The sequence below is a fragment of the Loxodonta africana genome, chromosome 19 (assembly GCF_030014295.1).
Source record: "Loxodonta africana isolate mLoxAfr1 chromosome 19, mLoxAfr1.hap2, whole genome shotgun sequence".
NCBI classification, from domain to species: Eukaryota; Metazoa; Chordata; class Mammalia; order Proboscidea; family Elephantidae; genus Loxodonta; species Loxodonta africana.
Genome location: NC_087360.1, coordinates 61823549 through 61841401, shown reverse-complemented (window position 1 = coordinate 61841401; position 17853 = coordinate 61823549). Strand labels below are relative to the sequence as shown.

The window sequence follows — 17853 nt, the reverse complement described above, 5'->3', positions numbered from 1 at the left end:
CTGACCCACAAACTTGGAACATTCCAGCCTCTACAGTTGCGTGAGCCATTTCCTTAATATAAATCTGTCTCTTTATATTTATATGCTTTAGTGGTTTTGTTTCTCTAGAAAACCCAGCCTAAGACAAAAGCTTTTCTTGAGTTTTTATAATAGTGGTCTCATACAGTATTTGTCCTTTTGAGATTGACTTATTTCACTCAGCATAATGCTTTCCAGATTGTTGTGAGGTGTTTCAGCATTCTTCATTGTTCTTTATCATTGCATGGTATTCCATTGTGTATCATAATTTGTTTATCTATTCAGCTGTTGACGGGTACTCACGTTGTTTCCATCTTTTTGCTATTGTGGATAACGCTTCAGATGGTTGTGCATATGTCTATTTGTGTGATGACTCTTATTTCTCTACGATATATCCCTAGGAATGGGACTGCTGGATCATGTGGTGTTTCTATTTCTAACTTTTTAAGGAGGTGCCATATAATTTTCCTTAGTGATTGTACCATTTTACATTCCCACCAGCACCGCATAAGAGTTCCAATCTCCCTGTAACCTCTGCAACATTTTTTTTTTCTTTTTTTGTGCCAGTAATGTCAGGGAGAGATGCTATCTCATTGTAGTTTTGATTTGTATTTCTCTAATGGCTAATAGGAAACCCTGGTGGCGTAGTGGTTAAGAGCTATGGCTGCTAACCAAAAGGTCAGCAGTTAGAATCCACCAGGCGCTCCTTGGAAACCCTATGGGGCAGTTCTGTCCTCTAGGATTGCTGAGTTGGAATTGACTTGATGGCAATGGGCTTTTTTTGTTTGTTTAATGGCTAACGATCAGGAGCACTTCCTCACGTGTCTTTTAGCTGCCTGGATATCTTCTCTGGCGTCTGTTCATATCCTTTACCTATTTTCTAGTTGGCTTATTTGTGTTTTTGTTGTTGAGGTGTTGAAGTATTCTATGGATTTTAGAAATTAGACCTTTGTTGGGTATGTCATAGCCAAAATTTTTTCCCCATCTGTAGGTTCTCTTTTTACTCTTTTGGTAAAGTCTTTTGTTGAGCATAAGTGTTTAATTTTTAGGAGCTCGCAGTTATCTAGTTTCCCCTCTGGTGTTTGTGCAATCTTAGTTGTGATCTGTGTTGTGTTTATGGCATTTATTAGGGCCCCTAGCATCCCTGTTTTTTCTTCTATGATCTTTATTGTTTTAGATTTTATGTTTAGGTATTTGATCCATTTTGAGTTAGTTTTTGTGTATGGTGTGAGGTGTGGGTCTTGTTTCATCTTTTTTACAGGTGGACATCCAATTTTGCCAGCACCGTTGTTAAAAAGAATGTCTTTTCCCCATTTAATTGACTTTGTTCCTTTGTCAAATATCACTTGCTCATAGACAGATGGATTTACTTCTGGGTTTTTGATACTGTTCCTTTGGTCTATGTGTCTGTCGTTTTACCGGTACAACTGGTTTGACTACCATGGCTATATAATGGGTTCTGAGATTAGGTAGCATCCAGGGCTGCTTTCCTCTCCATATAAAGTTTGTGATTAGTTTTTCTTTCTCATTGAAGAATGCTGTTGGTATTTGGATCATGATTGCATTATATCTGTAGATCACTTTGTGTAGAATTGAAATTTTCACAATGCTGAGTATTTCTATCTATAAGCCTGATAATGTCTTTCCATCTCCGTAGGTCTCTTTTGGTTTCTTGCAGTAGTGTTTTATTTATAGTTTTCTTTGTGTAGTTCTTTTACGTCCCTGGTTAGATTTATTCCTAAGTATTTTATCTTTTTAGGGCTATTGTAAATGGTATTGTTTTCCTGATTTCCGTTTCAAAGCTCTCTTTGTTGATGTATAGGAATCAAACTGGTTTTTGAATGTTGATCTCGTATCCTGCTACTCTGCTGAATCTTTCTATTAGTTCCAGTTGTTTTCTTGTGAAATCTTTGGGATTCTCTAAGTATAGGATCATATCATCTGTGAATAGGGATAGTTTTATTTCTTCCTTTCCAATTTGGGCACCCTCTTTTTTCTTTTTCTCGCCTAGCTAGGACTTCTAGTACAATGTTAAATAGTAGTGATGATAAAGGGCATCCTTGTCTTGTTCCCCTTACCAGAGGGGATGCTTTCAGCCTCTCTCTGTTGAGAATGATTTTGACTGTTGATTTCATATAGAAGCCATTTATTACGTTGAGGAACTTCCTTTCTATTCCTATTTTATGGGAGTTTTTATCAGGAATTGGTGTTGGACTTTATCAAATGCCTTTTCTGTGTAAATTGAGATAATCGTGTGATTCTTTTCTTTTTGTTCTATTTATGTGGTGGATTATGTTGATTGATTTTCTAATGTTGAACCATCGTTGCATACCTGGTATCTTAGTTATCTAGTGCTGCTATAACAGAAGTACTACAAGTAGAAGACTTTAACAAACAGAAATTTATTCTGCCTCAGTCTAGGAGGCTAGAAGCCTGAATTCAGGGCACCAGCTCTTAGGGAAGGCTTTCTCTCACTGCCAGTTCTGGAAAAGTTCCTTGTCATCAATCTTCCCCTGATTCAGGAGCTTTTGAGCACAGGAACCCTGGACCTAAAAGACACATTCTGCTCCTGACCTTTCTTTCTTGGTGGAATAAGGTCCCTCTCCTCTCTGCTCAGTTCTCTCTTTTATATCTCAAAAGTGATTGACTCAGGATATAGCTTAATCCTGTAGGTTGAATCTTGCCTCAGTAACATAACTGCCTCTAATCCTGCCTCATTAACATCATAGAGATTAGAATTTGCAGCACATAGGATAATCACATCAAATCACAAAATGGTGGACAACCACACAATACTGGGAATCATGGCCTGGCCACACTAATACACATTTTCGGGGGTCACAATTCAATCCATAATACCTGGCTCTGGTATGAATTCCACTTGATCATGATATCATTTTTTTGATATGATGCTGAATTCCGTTAGCTAGTTTTGTTCAGAATTTTGGATCTATATTTGTAAGAGATATTGGTCTGTAATTTTTTTTTAGTTCTGGTGTTTTTGCCTGGCTTTGGTATCAGGGTTATGCTGGCTTCATAGTTTGGGAGTATTCCTTCCTTTTCTATGCTTTGAAATAGTTTAAGTAGTACTGGTATGAGCTTTTCTCTGAATATTTGGTGGAATTCTCTAGTGAAGCCATCTGGGTTGGGATTTTTTTTTGTTGTTGGGTTTTTTTTTTTTAATTACCTCTTCATTCTTTTTTGTTATGTGTTTGTTCAGATGTTCTACCTCAGTTTGTGTTAGTTTGGGTAGGTAGTGTGTTTCCAGAAATTTTTCCATTTCCTCTAGGTTCTCAAGTTTATTGGAGTAAAATCTTTCATAGTGTTCTGATTCTTTTTATTTTAGTTGAGTCTGTTGTAATGTCTCCCATCTCATTTCTTATTTTGGTTATTAGCTTGCTTTCCTGTTTTTCTTTTGTCAGTTTGGCCAATGGTTTGTCGATTTTGTTGATCTTTTCAAAGAACCAACTTTTGGTCTTGTAGATTCTTTCTATCATTTTGCTATTCTCTGTTTTATTTATTTTTGTTCTGTGTTTATTATTTCCTTTCTTATGATGACTGTAGGCTTCTTTTGCTGTTCTCTATGTTTGAGTTATAGGGCTAACGTTTTGATTTTGGCCTGTTCTTCTTTTTTGATCTGTGCATTTATTGCTGTAAATTGACCTCTGAACACTGCCTTTGCTATGTCCTAAAGGTTTTGTTATGGTGTGTTTCATTCTCATTTGATTCTAGGAATTTTTTTATTCCCTCTTTGATTTTTTCTATTGCCCAGTTGTTTTTAAGCAAGGTGTTATTCAGTTTCCATGTAGTGATATTTTTCCTTGCTCTTCCTGTTACTGATTTCTGTTTTTATAGTGTTGTGAGAGAATGCTTTGTATTATTCCAATGTTTTATATTTTATTGAGGGTTGCTTTGTGGCCTAAAATGTGATCTATTCTGAAGAATGTTCCATGTACGTTGGGAAATAATGTATATTTTGCTGCTGTTGGGTGGAGTTTTCTATACCTGTCTATGTCATGAATTGAATTGTGTCTCTCCAAAATATGTGTTAACTTGGTTAGGCCATGATTCCCAGTATTGTGTGGTTGTCCTCCATTTTGTGATTGATATAGTTTTCCTATGTGCTCTAAATCCTAATCTCTACCTGTGGTTAATGAAACAATATTAGATTTTATTAAAGAGGATTAGGGTTGGGATGTAACACCCTTACTCAGATCACGTCCCTGATCCAATGTAAAGGCAATTTCCCTGGGGTGAGTTCTGCATCACCTTTTATCTTACAAGAGATAAAAGGAAAAGGAAGTGAGCAGAGAGGAGGGGACCTCATACCGCCAAGAAAGCAGAGCTGGGAGCTGAGTGCATTCTTTGGACCAGGGGTCCCTGCACTGAGACGTTCCTTGACCAGGGGAAGATTGATGACAAGGACCTTCCTCCAGAACCAGCAGAGAAAGCCTTCCCCTGGAGCTGATGCCTTGAATTTGGACTTCTAACCTAGACTCTGAGAAAATAAATTTTTGCTTGTTGAAGCCATCCATTCGTAGTATTTCTGTTACAGCAGCACTAGGTAACTGAGACAGTCTATTAAGTCAGGTTGGTTGATTTTTGCCTTTAGATCTTCTGTATCTTTTTGAGTTTCTTTCTAGATATTCTGTCCTGAACTGAGAGTGGTGTGTTGAAGTCTCTTACTATTAATGTGGAGCTGTCTGTTTCTCCTTTCAATGGTTTTAGAGTTTGTTTTACATATTTTGGAGCCCTGTCATTGTGTGCGTAGATATTTATTAAGGTTATGTCTTCTCGTTTGATAGTTCTTTAATCATTGTATAATGTCCTTTCTTGTCTTTTATTGTTGATTTTGACTTAAAGTCTATTTTATCTGAGCTTAGCATTGCCATTTCTGTCCTTTATTGGTTACTGTTTGCTTGATATGTGTATTTTTTTCATCCTTTGATTTTTAATATATCTATGTCTTTGTGTCTAACGTGTGTCTCCTGGTAGACAGTATATTGATAGGTTATGTTTTTTATCCATTCTATCATTCTGACTCTGTATGGGCACATTTAAACCATTTACATTTAGTGTAATTATCAATAGGTGTGCGTTTATTGCTGTCATATTGCTGCAATTTGTATGTGTGTGTGTGTGTGTGTGTGTGTGTGTGGTGCTGATGTTTTCTTTGTTCCTCGTACTTTCCTGTGCTGAGTTCCTTTTGTTTGTGGATTTTGTTTTCTTTTCTTTCATTATTATTGATTTTGTGTTTACTGAGCCTTTGTGTTTTTTTTATTTTTTTTTATTTTGATGAGTAGGTCTGTTAACTTTCTTTGTGGTTATCTTGAAATTCACCCTTATTATCCTAAATTTAAACCAGTTTTTTATTACATGATATCAATTTGACATCCACTGCATTTGATAGTTTTATACCTACATCATTTTCTCTCCCTTTATTGTTTTGACATTGTCCTCATTTATAGACTGGCATTCTGTTTCCATGTTTTAAGTCTTTTAGCTTTGTGTTATTATTGAGAGTTTGTTACCTAGGTTCGTATCTTGCTGATGCTGTGTGTCCTAGTAGACTCCAGTTGTTGTCTAATGTTGGCTTTCTAACCATAGGACTCCTTTTAATATTTCTTGTAAGTTTGATTTGTTTTTTTATGAATTTCCTTAATCTCTGTTTATCTGGAAATCTCCTAATTTCACCATCATGTTTGAATTTTTCAGGATGTTATTTTTAATGTGCAGTCTTTTTTCTTTCAAGACTTTATGTATGTGATCCCATCACCTTCTTTCTTTGTCTTTGGTTTTGGCAAGTGTGATTATGATATGACTTGACTGGAATTTGTCAAACTTCTTGGGTGGTTATCTTTTCATCTTTTATGATATTTGGGAAGTTTTCTGTCAGCAAATATCCAACAACCTTCTCCATGTTTTCCATTTTCTTCCCTGTTCTGAAACTTCGATCATGCTCAGATATTTGCTCTTGATTGTGTCATTCATTATTTTGAGGTTTTCATCATTCATTTCTCTGATTTTTCCTCAAAGTGGCATCTGTGGATTTGTCTTCAATCTCACTGATTCTGCCTTCTGTTGTTTCAAATTTGCCCCTAAAATCTTGTATTGAGTAGTCCATTTCTGAAATTTTGTTATCTTTTATATTTCTAGTTGCTGTTCATGTATAGTTTCTGATTGTTTATTTATTTTGATGTTTTGCTTTTGTATTGTTTTCCTGAATTCCTCTGTTGCTTTGTTTGTGTTTTCCTTTATTTGGCTGTTTCTGTTGGTTTTGTCTGTGTGTTCCATGGCTTTGTATACTTTTTCCTTGGTTTTGTCTGTGTTTTCCTTGGTATCTTTCCTGATCTCTTGGAGATTAGTCATTTGAATTCCATATCAGGTACTTCCACTGACTTTTCTTCTACTGGAAGTTTATCTGATTCTTTATTTTGGTCATTTGCTGGAGTCATCTTGTCCTGCTTATTTATTTATTTTTGTCCTGCGTTTTAAATATGTTTCGATATTGTCTGCTGTCTCTGAGACATTGAGGTATTATTTTCTTTATTTATTGATTTTATGTTTTGGTTTGTCAGGGCAGACAGGCCAGGCATGCTTTGCTCCTTGCTCATCTGTGGCACAATAGCTTTCAGCACCTTGTCTGGGAGGGCAGGGCAACAGCAGGCAGGACAAGCCTGCTTTGCTGTACCCTTGATTGGCAACGTGGATGATGGCACACTGAGTGGACACCATCTACTTCCTGAAGTTGGTCCAGCAGTGTGGGAGCATTCACAGCCCCTCGCCAGATGGGTTTGGGTATTGGATGGGAAGTGGTATGGGTTTTCTTTCCACTGTTCCAAGTGGTGGGAGGTGAGTGTTGATAATGGGCCTGGTGTGTTGGCAGGCCTGTGCGCCAGGGATGCTCTAGCTGCGATGGCATGGTGGGGAGCAGCAGGAAGCAGGTGAGGTGGTGAATGGGGCTAGGTCGAAGGGTGAAAGAAAAGGGGAAAAATGGCCTGGTGGGAGCCAGCGTGCTGGTGTGGAGTGGACCTGGGGCAGTGGCAAGCTGGTCTGCTGGTGATCCTCTAGCTGTCGTGGTGCAGCAGGGTTCAGCAGGAAGGGTGGAGAGGCAGAGTACAGGGTAGATGGGAGTGGGCAAGAAAAGGAAGAAAAAGAAATAGAAGAAAATAATAATAAAAAACTGGCTGCGCGGTGGGAACCAACTAGTTGGGGTGGCGTAGACCAGAGGGCTGGTGGGAAGGGAGGGGAGGTGATGTCTGGGGCTATGTGGGAGGGAGAAAGAAAAAAAAAAAGCAAAAATAAGAATGGGGAGATGGGGGCAGGCTGGACCTAGGACAACGGCAGGCTAGTGGCTCTTTATCCACAGTGGTGCAGCCACGGTCAGCGGGAAGAGGGTCAGTGGCATACTGGGCTAGGTGGGAGGGAGGATGAAAGGGAAAGAAAAGCCATGCAGTGGGAGGGGGTGAGGTGGGCTAGGGGAGGGCTTCGTACCGTGCACCCCAGTAGTGGGAGCTGCCAGGATGGGAGGGTTCTTTCAATTACCAGAAGGGTGAGGGGTGAGAAAGTTTGTTTCTTTGGTTACTGGGTGCTCTGTCTCCTGTTGGAAGCTCTGTGAAGTTGCCTTCCCATACTCGCTGACCGGTGTCATTGCTGGCTCTACTTTAAGATAGTGATACAGTGCTGTCTTAGTTGGCAGTGAACCTCCAATCTGTATCTTTCCTTGTTCTCTTTTCTGTCAGTTTCTTCTTCCAGTCAGTGTTTGATCTAGTTCTTTGTCCCTTCATTTGATGCTTAGGGTCTAGGATTGATGTTTGTATCTGTTTTACTTAGTTTTTTGGTCTTTGCTACAGAGGGGCAGCATGGTGCATCTGTCTGGGGTGCCATGTTGGCTCCACCTCCTCAAATTCTTGTTTTGAAGGTTCAGCTTCTGAAGATTCAGGTGCAGAAGTCTCGGCAGGATTTATAGATAGCAAACCAAAAGCAAAGGAGACAGAAAGAGAAGTGACAGGCCCCTGATATTTTGATTTTCTAGAGAGGCAGTTTTACTCTCCTGTTTTGGATGCCTCCTGGTACCAGTTAAAAATGTGATCTTTATTTTTTTTAATTTATTGCACAGGAAAAAATTAGACATGTCAGAAGTTTTCCATATGGGTTGTTCATCTTGTTTTGCATTTGGGGCATTTGTCCTTTACTCTGTTTTTCTCTCTTAAAGATAGAATAAGTGTGCATGTGAATTTTAACCTGCTCCAGAGACGTTAAAGTCTAGAAAGCACACTCAAAGCATACAGAATGGCAAATGACTAGCTCCGGTTTGTGTAGCTCGAGTTGTTCCCTGCATCCAGGGAAATGGAAGTATGCTGCAAACGTGAAACCACATCCTGCATCAAGACTGAAGCTACAGTCTTGTTCGTCTAGGCGCAAAACAGGCAAATTAATGAACAAAAATAAAAAGTTAATTTGGGGAGGTCAAAGGACCCCGGAAGAGGCCAAGTATTTTCTGAGTTATGTTTAGTTAGATTATGCCATTGGCTTAAAAAAAATGAAGAAGTAGCAGGACCATAATGTTTTCTCATGAACTGTGCAGGATTCCGCAAGGGGTATTCTCCACTTTTGGATTTGTTATTGCCTATTCAACTGGTGGAAACCCCGGTGGCATAGTGGTTAAGTGCTACAGCTGCTAACCAAAAGGTTGGTAGTTCAAATCCACCAGGCGCTCCTTGGAAACCCTATGGGACAGTTCTACTCCGTTCTATAGGGTCGCTATGAGTTGGAACCGACTCGACGGCAGTGGGTTTGGTTTGGTTTTTGGTATTCTCCTGGTAGACCAAATGCGCACATCAAAACAAGGTAGGAGCACTACCCCTGATTATTGCTTCGGGATCAGAATCCAAAAACACTTGAGATTATGCTGCTACCAAAATCTCAAGTTTTAAGGACAATTTTCTCTTACGGCGTCCTGGTAGAGAGAGCTCAAGACTCACAAATCAGTAAACAGCACTACTGGCAGGTTTCTCAGGGTTACAATAAATCCAAATTACCCCAAGGTGCCTGGAACTAGAATTACCTTCTGTGACCACCCCGAGACTCAAGAGGCAGAATTACCCCCTATAGAATTTAAAGCAGTGGGTAAAGGAGAAAACAGATCCAGGCTGAATAAAAATGAAAGCAAGTTAACAATGATAAAAATAAGCTAATAATAAAAAACTCAGTTGAGCCTCAGACGCAACAGGCAGGATTTCAAAGTTCCTAGAGGTACTCACCCAGCAGCCCCTAAAGGACTGAAGAAAAAAGAGAGTCCGATCAAATCAGTTGGATCCAGAGCTTGGTTTTTCCAGCTCTCCAGGGCCAGCTGGAGGAAGTCACTTATGGATCCCACATTTTCTTGCACCAAATGTTGTAGTGGAAAAACCATGAGCCTGTTTGAGTTTTAAACAGAATTTTATTATAGTGATAAAAGCATTTTGCAAAATAGAAAACACAGTGCCAGAATAATCTGAACAAAGCCCTTCAGGGACTGCAGTAAAAAAGAAGCTTAGGAAGGAAAAAGCTGCACGTAAGGGAGGTACAGCTGTAGCATTTCTGATTGGTTCACATTTACAAAGTTGCAGGTGGCAGAGTCTCAGTTGATATCTTTGTAGGAGGTGGCCTCCTTTGTAATGGTGGCTACAGGTGACAGGATCTGGCTGTGAGTTTCCTGGAACATTTAAAATATAGTTACAGAACATTGTAAAGTGATGAGAAAAACAGATTTTTTAGTGTGTCTAAAGAACACTTGGCTTAGTCACACGTTTAACATCTTGTCTAAAATCTATACAAGTCTGAATTATCTCTTCTTAACATCGGCCATTCCTAACCACAAGCTCTTCTGTTAGCAGAGTAGGGTAGGTAAAACCACATTTTTCTTGTAGAATTTATTTGTTATCTACATCAGGGTAAAACGGTTAAGTTTACAGGCTGCATTACATGACAGAAACTGTATTTAGAAATCTAAAATTGAGTCACTTAGGACAAGGAGAGATTTGGCCTAGACTTTACCCAGAAATCCTAGTCTGCCAGGAGCCTTAGTTTTGGATTGTTCTTCCTCACAGTCAATACTGAATAAAGGCTGTCACACAAAAAAGTGATTTAGGGTGCTATAATTTTGAGTCTTTTAAAAGTAAATGATTAACTGTTATATATATGTGTTATATCATTGGTGTGATGGAACACTTTTATATGGCCTTTTTAACCATGGTCTTGTAACTCCCATCAAATGATTGGGTGAGAGTATGCAAATAAAGTACTTGTGTCCCAACAAGGGGACTGGACACTTTGATAATAATGCAAATAAGGTGCATGGTACCCTTGTGGGGCTAGGACCATGCAAATAAGGTGCATGGGACCCTAAGGAGCGGATTGGTTAGTTTTACTTCTGCTAGGTATAAAAGAGAGCCATTCCCAGAGCAGAGGAGGAAACCTCACTACCACCAAGAAGAAGAGACAGGAGTGGAGTGTGTCTTTTGGATCTAGAGTCCCTGCACTGAGAACCTCCTAGACCCAGGAGACAGAGAGAGAGAGGAATAGAGAGAGACAGCGCATCACCAGAGACAGCGCATGACGGCGAGAAGCAGCAGCAGAGAAATGGTGGCAGCAGAACCAGGAAACTGGTGTGAGATGGCGCAGTTGGCCTCGTGGCCCACAGAGCAAGGTGGTTATAGTGGACGTGCCAACCCATGGAGCAAGAGAGCTGAGTGTCTTTGGTCAGAAGGCTTCCTGGTGGAGTGGGGTGCCACTAGGCACTCTTCAGCAGAGCTAGGCTTGCAAACTCATGGAGCAAGACAGCTGAGTGCCTTTGGGCCAAGGCTTATTGATAGAGTGGGGTGCCTCTGGGCACTTATTGGTAGAACCCAGCAGAGAAGTAGGGAGTGCCATTGGAAGGACAGCTGGTGTCAGCATTGGTAAAATGGTTGGAGAGAGGAGGTATGTCTGACCTCTGCTTCATAGGAATCAGCCATGAACTGATCTCTATTCTCCCCCCTCGTGAAGTTAGACAAAGAGGTCAGACGACAATGCTGCTGCCACGCCATTTTTACGATTTCAAACAATTGTCCTTTAAAGTGAGAAGGAAGGAAAGAAAGTTGTATCTTATATTCCCACCTTGGGCTTTTAGTCTTCTCTGGCAATCTGAGTAAAAAAGCCATAGAAGACAAAAGACTTGGCTTCTAGTGCTGACCTGAAATTAGCCATGTGACCCTATAAAGTCACTTAATCTCTTTGAAGATGAGAATTCTTTACTTGCCTGCCCACTTCTAGTTGTCCTCTTTTCTGACACATTTCTTTTTCTCTCTGCAGTTGGCTTTTAAGTTGTTACTTAAAAATTTCAGTTTTATTGCATACTGTTTAGGTTTTAGTGTATCAATTTTCTGAGCCTGTCAACATTTGTATTCATGCTGCAGTAATCTACTTAAAAAATCTTTTTATTTTGAAATAATTATATGTTCACAAAGGAGCCCTGGTGGCATAATGGTTAAGTGCTCAGCTGCTAACCAAAGTGTTGACAGTTTGAACCCATCCGGCAACTCCATGGGAGAAAGACCTGGCAACCTGTCCCTATAAAGATTACAGCCTAGGAAACCCAATGGGGCAGTTCTACTCTGTCACATGGGGTCACAATGACTCAGAATTGACTTGATGGCACTAACAACATATATTCATAGGTACAGTTGTGCTCTGCATAACATCCCTTTGGGTAATATCTGGCCGCGTCTATGTCCATGGTCACATAAGTTTGTTTTTTATAGGGAAAGCAGCTCTCTTTTTGTTCATTATTTCCCCCTAATGGTTTTAGCTTCCAAACTCCCAGAGTGAAAGAGCAGTGGGGCTTCAGGGAGCACCCCAATCCTTGTAGTGCCACCTCCTCTGCCTGCCTCTTCTTCCTCCTTCCCCTCCTCCTAGCTTCTTTCACCTGCCCAGCAGCTGTGCAGCCATTCATTCCAGGCACAGGGCAGCGCCTGCTGCAGCTTCTTTGCTCCGGGCTCTTGCAGGCTTCTGGCTGTAGGCGGCGCTGGTGGCTGCACATGATCAGGAAGTGGACGCATCAACAGTGCGGCAGCAGCCAGGACCACCACCCCTAGCTGTGCACTCGCATCTGTATACCCGGTCCCCACCTGGTCCCCACAGCCACCTCTCTGCACATGCCGTGTGCCCCCCAACCCCGTGCCCATATGTGCATATAGTCCTGATTCAGCTGCTGATGCAGCCCCTGTCCATCCCACAGCTGCACATCCAGCAATGCTGGCCTCCTGTATCCAGTGGCTACAGCTCTTGGGCTTTGTTTGGTGGGCTCTCATAAGGTTTTAATATAATAGGCTTTGGGAGAGGGGTTGGTTCGTAACTACCGTTTGTAAGGGTTCTGCTTGTATAATGTGGTATTCGCACAACATCCAGATTGCATAACGTCATATTTTGCAGAACATATCTTGGATGTTAAGTGATGCGTGACTGTAGCTGCAGAAAGAAATATGGAGGAGGATTTACTTTTTTAAAAAATTGCGTATTGCTTCTAATTTGTTACCTACTGAATGTATTTTGTCTATTCCTGCCACCACTTCTAGAGTGACTGTGCTAGTAATTGAGCAAATTACAATTACCCAGAATGAAAATATTAAGGATAATATTTAAACTTGTGCTTTTAGGAATTAGAGATAACTGAAGATCATTGAAGAAACCATGGTGGTGTAGTGGTTAAGAGCTACAGCTGCTAACCAAAAGGTTGAGAGTTTGAATCCCCCAGTTGCTCCTTGGAGACCTACGGGGGCAGTTCAACTCTGTTGGAAACCCTGAGGGAGCAGTGGTTAAGTGCTACGGCTGCTAACCAAGAGGTCAGCAGTTCCAATCCTCCAGGTGCTCCTTGGAAACTCTATGGGGCAGTTCTACTCTGTTCTGTAGGGTCGCTATGAGTTGGAATTGACTTGACGGCAGTGGGTTTGTTTTTTTGGTTTGAAGATCATTGAAGATTTTTTATTCTGGGTGAAGAAATAATTCTGTACCTCAGTTAATTTAAAATTAGGACTAAAGATGTTTCTACCTAGTGATTTGAAGCCTGAATCTGTTAAGGCCATGGATTTCTTTTGCTATGGTCCCCAATTGGTAACTCCAGCTATCTGAATGATATTGACAGTGGTATGTCTTAAATATGCCTTGAATCAGCCCACGGTTGCTTTTGTGAGTATTAGAGTCCATTTATGGTGATTTTATGTAATGGCTTGAAGATATATTTAGATAATATGCCATATTATAAAGATATAAGGGGTTGAAAGATACAGAGTTTGAGAGCTGTTAATATGGCGATTCAGTGGTAGAAGTCATGCCTTCTGTGTGGGGAGACCCAGGTCTGATTCCCGGTGAGTGTACCTCATGTACAGCTACCACCTGTCTGTCACTGGAGGCTTGTGTGTTGTTATGATGTTGAACAGGTTTTCAGTGTAGCTTCCAGACTGACTGACTCGGAAGGAAGGCCTGGTGATCTTCCAAAAATCAGTTAGTGAAAACTCTATGGATTATAGTCTCCAGCAGATCATGGGGATGGGGTAATACCAGGCAATGTTTTTTTTTTTCCATTGTGCATGAGGTTGCTCCATGAGTCTGAGGTTGACTCCAGGGAAGCTGACAACAACAATAACAAGTGTGAGATGTATTGGATAGGACATATTTTATGTTTTCCTGTTTGCATTTTATCTTTTTTTAATCCTCAGGGGGACCAAGCATGGACATTTTTATTTACAAAATGTTGTCTCGGGAAAATGTAGATGTAAATACTTCATATTAATCTGTATTTGAAGAATCTGAGGGGAATAGGCAATTAATGAGCGAATGAACTTACGGATCTGAAGGGGGAGGATGTTGGTACAGTAAGGAGATCAGTGAAGTAGGTATCACAGTGGTCTAAATGTGAGGTTGTGAATAAATGAAATGAAAAGGAAGGGACTGTTGGGAAGGATGATCAATACTTTAAAACAGTTTATGCTGTTTTTATTGAAGAAGTACTGTTTTTTCTCCTTTTAATTTCAAAATTAACACAGGGGTTGCAAAGTACGTATTCATTGTAAAAACAAATTCAGACGATACAAAATATAGAGGTGTGGGAAATAAAAAGTCCAAGTCCCATGTCATTGGGAAATGCTGGCGGTGTAGTGGTTAAGTGCTACAGCTGCTAACCAAAAGGTTGGCAGTTCCAATCCACCGGACGCTTCTTGGAAACTCTATAGGGCAGTTCTACTCTCTTGTATAGGGTCACTATGAGTTGGAATCGACTTGACGGCAACAGGTTCTTAGTTTGCTCATGTCATTACTCCCTGGTTCTACTCAATTGCAGTAACTATTTAAAACTGTTTGGTGAGCTTATTATATTTATATATTTCTTTATGATATTGGTAATATCATATATATGATATACAGTGTAATCGTATAGTATTTTATAAATAATTTAAGCACATGGTGGTATAAAGTGGAAAGTAAAATTATCTCTCCTCCCTCATCCTGCCGTCTATATGTAACCACTTAAAAAATTATTTTATTATAGAAATTTTAAAACATATGCAAGAGTAGGGAGAAGAGTGATGAACTCCTTTGTACCCATAACAAGTTTTAATCCTATTCCATGTGTATCTCCTTCCTCAAACACACACTGGATTATTCTGATGCAAATCCTAGGTTAAAAAAAAAACAAAAAACTGTGGCCATCAAGTCGATTCTGACTCATAGCAACCCTATAGGACAGAGTAGAACTGTCCCATAGGGTATCTAAGGAGTGCCTGGTGAATTTGAACTGCCGACTTTTTGGTTAGCAGCCACAGCTCTTTAACCACTGTGCTACCGGGGTTTCCTAAATCCTAGATAGCATATCATTTTGTTCTTGAATTTTTGGAATAAATCTCTACAATTGTAGGGTTTTTGAAATGGCACACACACACACACACACACACACACACAAAAAGGCAGAAAGATAGGAAAATAAAAAAGAAAACCTTACAATAATCTTACTACAACAAAAAAATTAGCAATAATTCCTCAAGTTCATCAAATATCTACATAGTATTAAAATTTCCGTGACTGTCGCAGAATTAGTTTTTTCATTTGATTTATTTGAATTAGGATCCAAAGAGATCCATGTATTACATTTGATTATAAGGTTCTTTTGATTTATAAAAGTCCCCTCTTCTTCCTTTTCATGGCAATTATTTGTTCAAGAAATTTCTCTTAATGAACTTACTTTCTACACTGATCCGCTGAGTGGAAGATGTAACTCTGCCTTTCCTTGGTATTAGAGTTTGTGTATGCCATCCTTAAGCCTCCTCATACCGAGTGTGATTTTAGTATATAAAGATAGACGATGATGTTGTTCGGTGGTGTTGAGTCGATTTTCGATCCCTTGGAGCTCCATATGACAGAGTAGAACTGCCCCATAGGGTTTTCTAGGCTGTCATCTTTAGGGGAACAGATCACCAGTCGTTCTCCTGCAGAGCCACTGAGTGTGTTTGAACCGTCAATCTTTTGGTTAGCAGCCGAGTGCTCAACTGTTGCTCTGCTAGGGCTCATTATACAGATGTATAGAGATATGAAATTTTCATCCATGGTCCTTAGATACAGGCCATCTACTTCATCAGGTTCTCCACTGAAAAAAACTTACGTGCTGTTGGTAGTGATACTGGAAGAAAAAGAAGTTGTGTTGGGCTTATTGAGACTGTGTATCAGACTCCAACATGATGTATCTTCCTAAGGAGTTTGTATGGGAAGTTATGATTGTACTCAATTTTTGCCCAAGTGATGATTTTAGAGCTCAAACTCTACTTAAAATGTGGGTTCACTGTGTAATAAACTGGACAGGGCTGGAATTGGGAATAAGTCTGTGTGACTGTTTTAAGTTCTTCACTGTTAATAAATTTTATCTAAAGGTTTTGTTTCTATGATGGATTAATGGCAGTTTGCAGCAGTTGCTATGTTGTTGTGTATGTATTTATTAGAATAAGCCCATTAGGCATTAAAGGTGGCCTTCCCATCTTACTGTTCCTGTTCATTTAGTAGGTATTTCAGTACTGTGTCAGGAGATGTCATTCACGCTGGGTGGGAAATGGAAGATGAGTGTATGATGCTAGGCTTCAGGATGCATTCCTTCCATCTCCCCAGCAAAGCTCCTCCTCTTTTTTCTCTTTGGTTCATATCTTAAGATTTCTTTTGAAAAAAAGGTTTGAAAATGATTGTATATTTATAAAAAAATACCCAAACCCATTGCTGTCGAGTTGGTTCCAACTTATAGTGACCCTATAGCACAGAGTAGAACCGCCCTATAGGGTTTCCAAGGAGCAGCTGGTGGATTCGAATTGCCGACCTTTTTGGTTAGCAGCCAGCCACTTAATCACTGTGCCGCCAGGGCCCCTGTGTATATAATATATACAGAAGAAAGCCTATTGTTTGGATCAAGGTTGACACCCTTTTTTTAGGATATATTTTCTTTCCTCATACTTATCCAGTACATTGCTGTTTTCATGTAAAACTTTATATAAAACTATATATATATGTATATATGTTTTAATATGGGAATGTCATGATTTTTTAGTAATTTGAACATTCAGCTTTTGATTTTTATTGTATTTTGGTACTGTGTAGTTTTTCAGTTTTCACTTGTTATATCACTTTTATAATTTCATTTTCTATAGGCTTTCAGCAGACCTCACGTCTCTCTTCTTATGAAATTATAACTCCTTGGAGGTTAACTAGAGAACGAAGAGAAGCCCCCAGGCCCTATTCAAAACAGGTAAGTTATATCTTGATAAGAATGTATTGTGTTTAAATTTTCCTTTTTTTGTTGTTGTTGTTAGCACAAGGTGTTATTTTCAGTATTGATTGGTTCAATTTTTATTATGTTAATTTTTTATGTTTTTAATTTTATTATGTGAATATTAATGTTGGCCAATGGTAATACAGTACCACATGGCAATGATGTTCATTGGATATTATTCTAGTAAAAACAACATATTGATCCTTAGTATCTGTCATGATTGAATTGTGTCCCTCAAAAGTACCTGTCGACTTGGCTGGGTCCTGATTCCCAGTATTGTGTGATTGTCTACCATTTTGTCATCTGATGTGATTTCCCTATGTGTTGTAAATCCTGTTACTATGGGGTAATGAAATGGATTAGTGGTAGTTATATTGATGAGATCTACAAGATTAGATAGTGTCTTAAGCCAATCTCTTTTGAGATATAAAAGAGAGAAGCGAGCAGAGAGACATGGCTACCTCATACCACCAAGAAAGCAGTGCTGGGAGCAGAGCGTGTCCTTTGGACCTGAGGTTCCTAGACGGAGAAGCTCCTAGGCCAAGGGAAGATTGGTGACACAGACCTTCCTCCAGATCCGACAGAGAAAGTCTTCTCCTGGAGCTGACACCCTGAATTTGGGCTTGTAGCATACTAGACTGTGAGAGAGTACATTTCTCTTTGCTAAAGCCATCCGCTTGTGGTATTTGTTATAGCAGCACTAAATGACTAAGACAGTATCTTTGTTCTTAAGAGAAAATGGTCAGCTTGAAACATAACAGAATGAAATAGTTGTTAAATAGAATTCTAAACAGGGTAAGTGCTGGTTACATTAATTTTTAACCCTTGACAGTGATTTTGTTGCAATAGAATTAACCACACTTAGTTTGTGATAGGATATTTTATCTCCATGTACTCTGGAGAATAGTAGTGTGTTACGTGCATGTATTTCATACCTGGGAATGTTTATCTAAAAGAGAGTTTTGTCTTCATGCTGGAATAAACTTACTGTGCTCTTAATGTAGTAACCAATGCAG

General features: G+C 39.6%; 1 protein-coding gene across 1 annotated transcript in view; it reads left to right on the top strand.

Annotated features, from left to right (window-relative positions):
- The window catches only part of ADAM9 (ADAM metallopeptidase domain 9), a 125268-nt gene that overhangs the window by 27419 nt on the left and 79996 nt on the right, over positions 1–17853 (top strand). The window contains exon 2 of the mRNA XM_003412518.4: positions 16716–16813. Coding sequence (XP_003412566.1) covers positions 16716–16813 — 98 coding nt within the window. The remainder of the gene's footprint in view (positions 1–16715; positions 16814–17853) is intronic.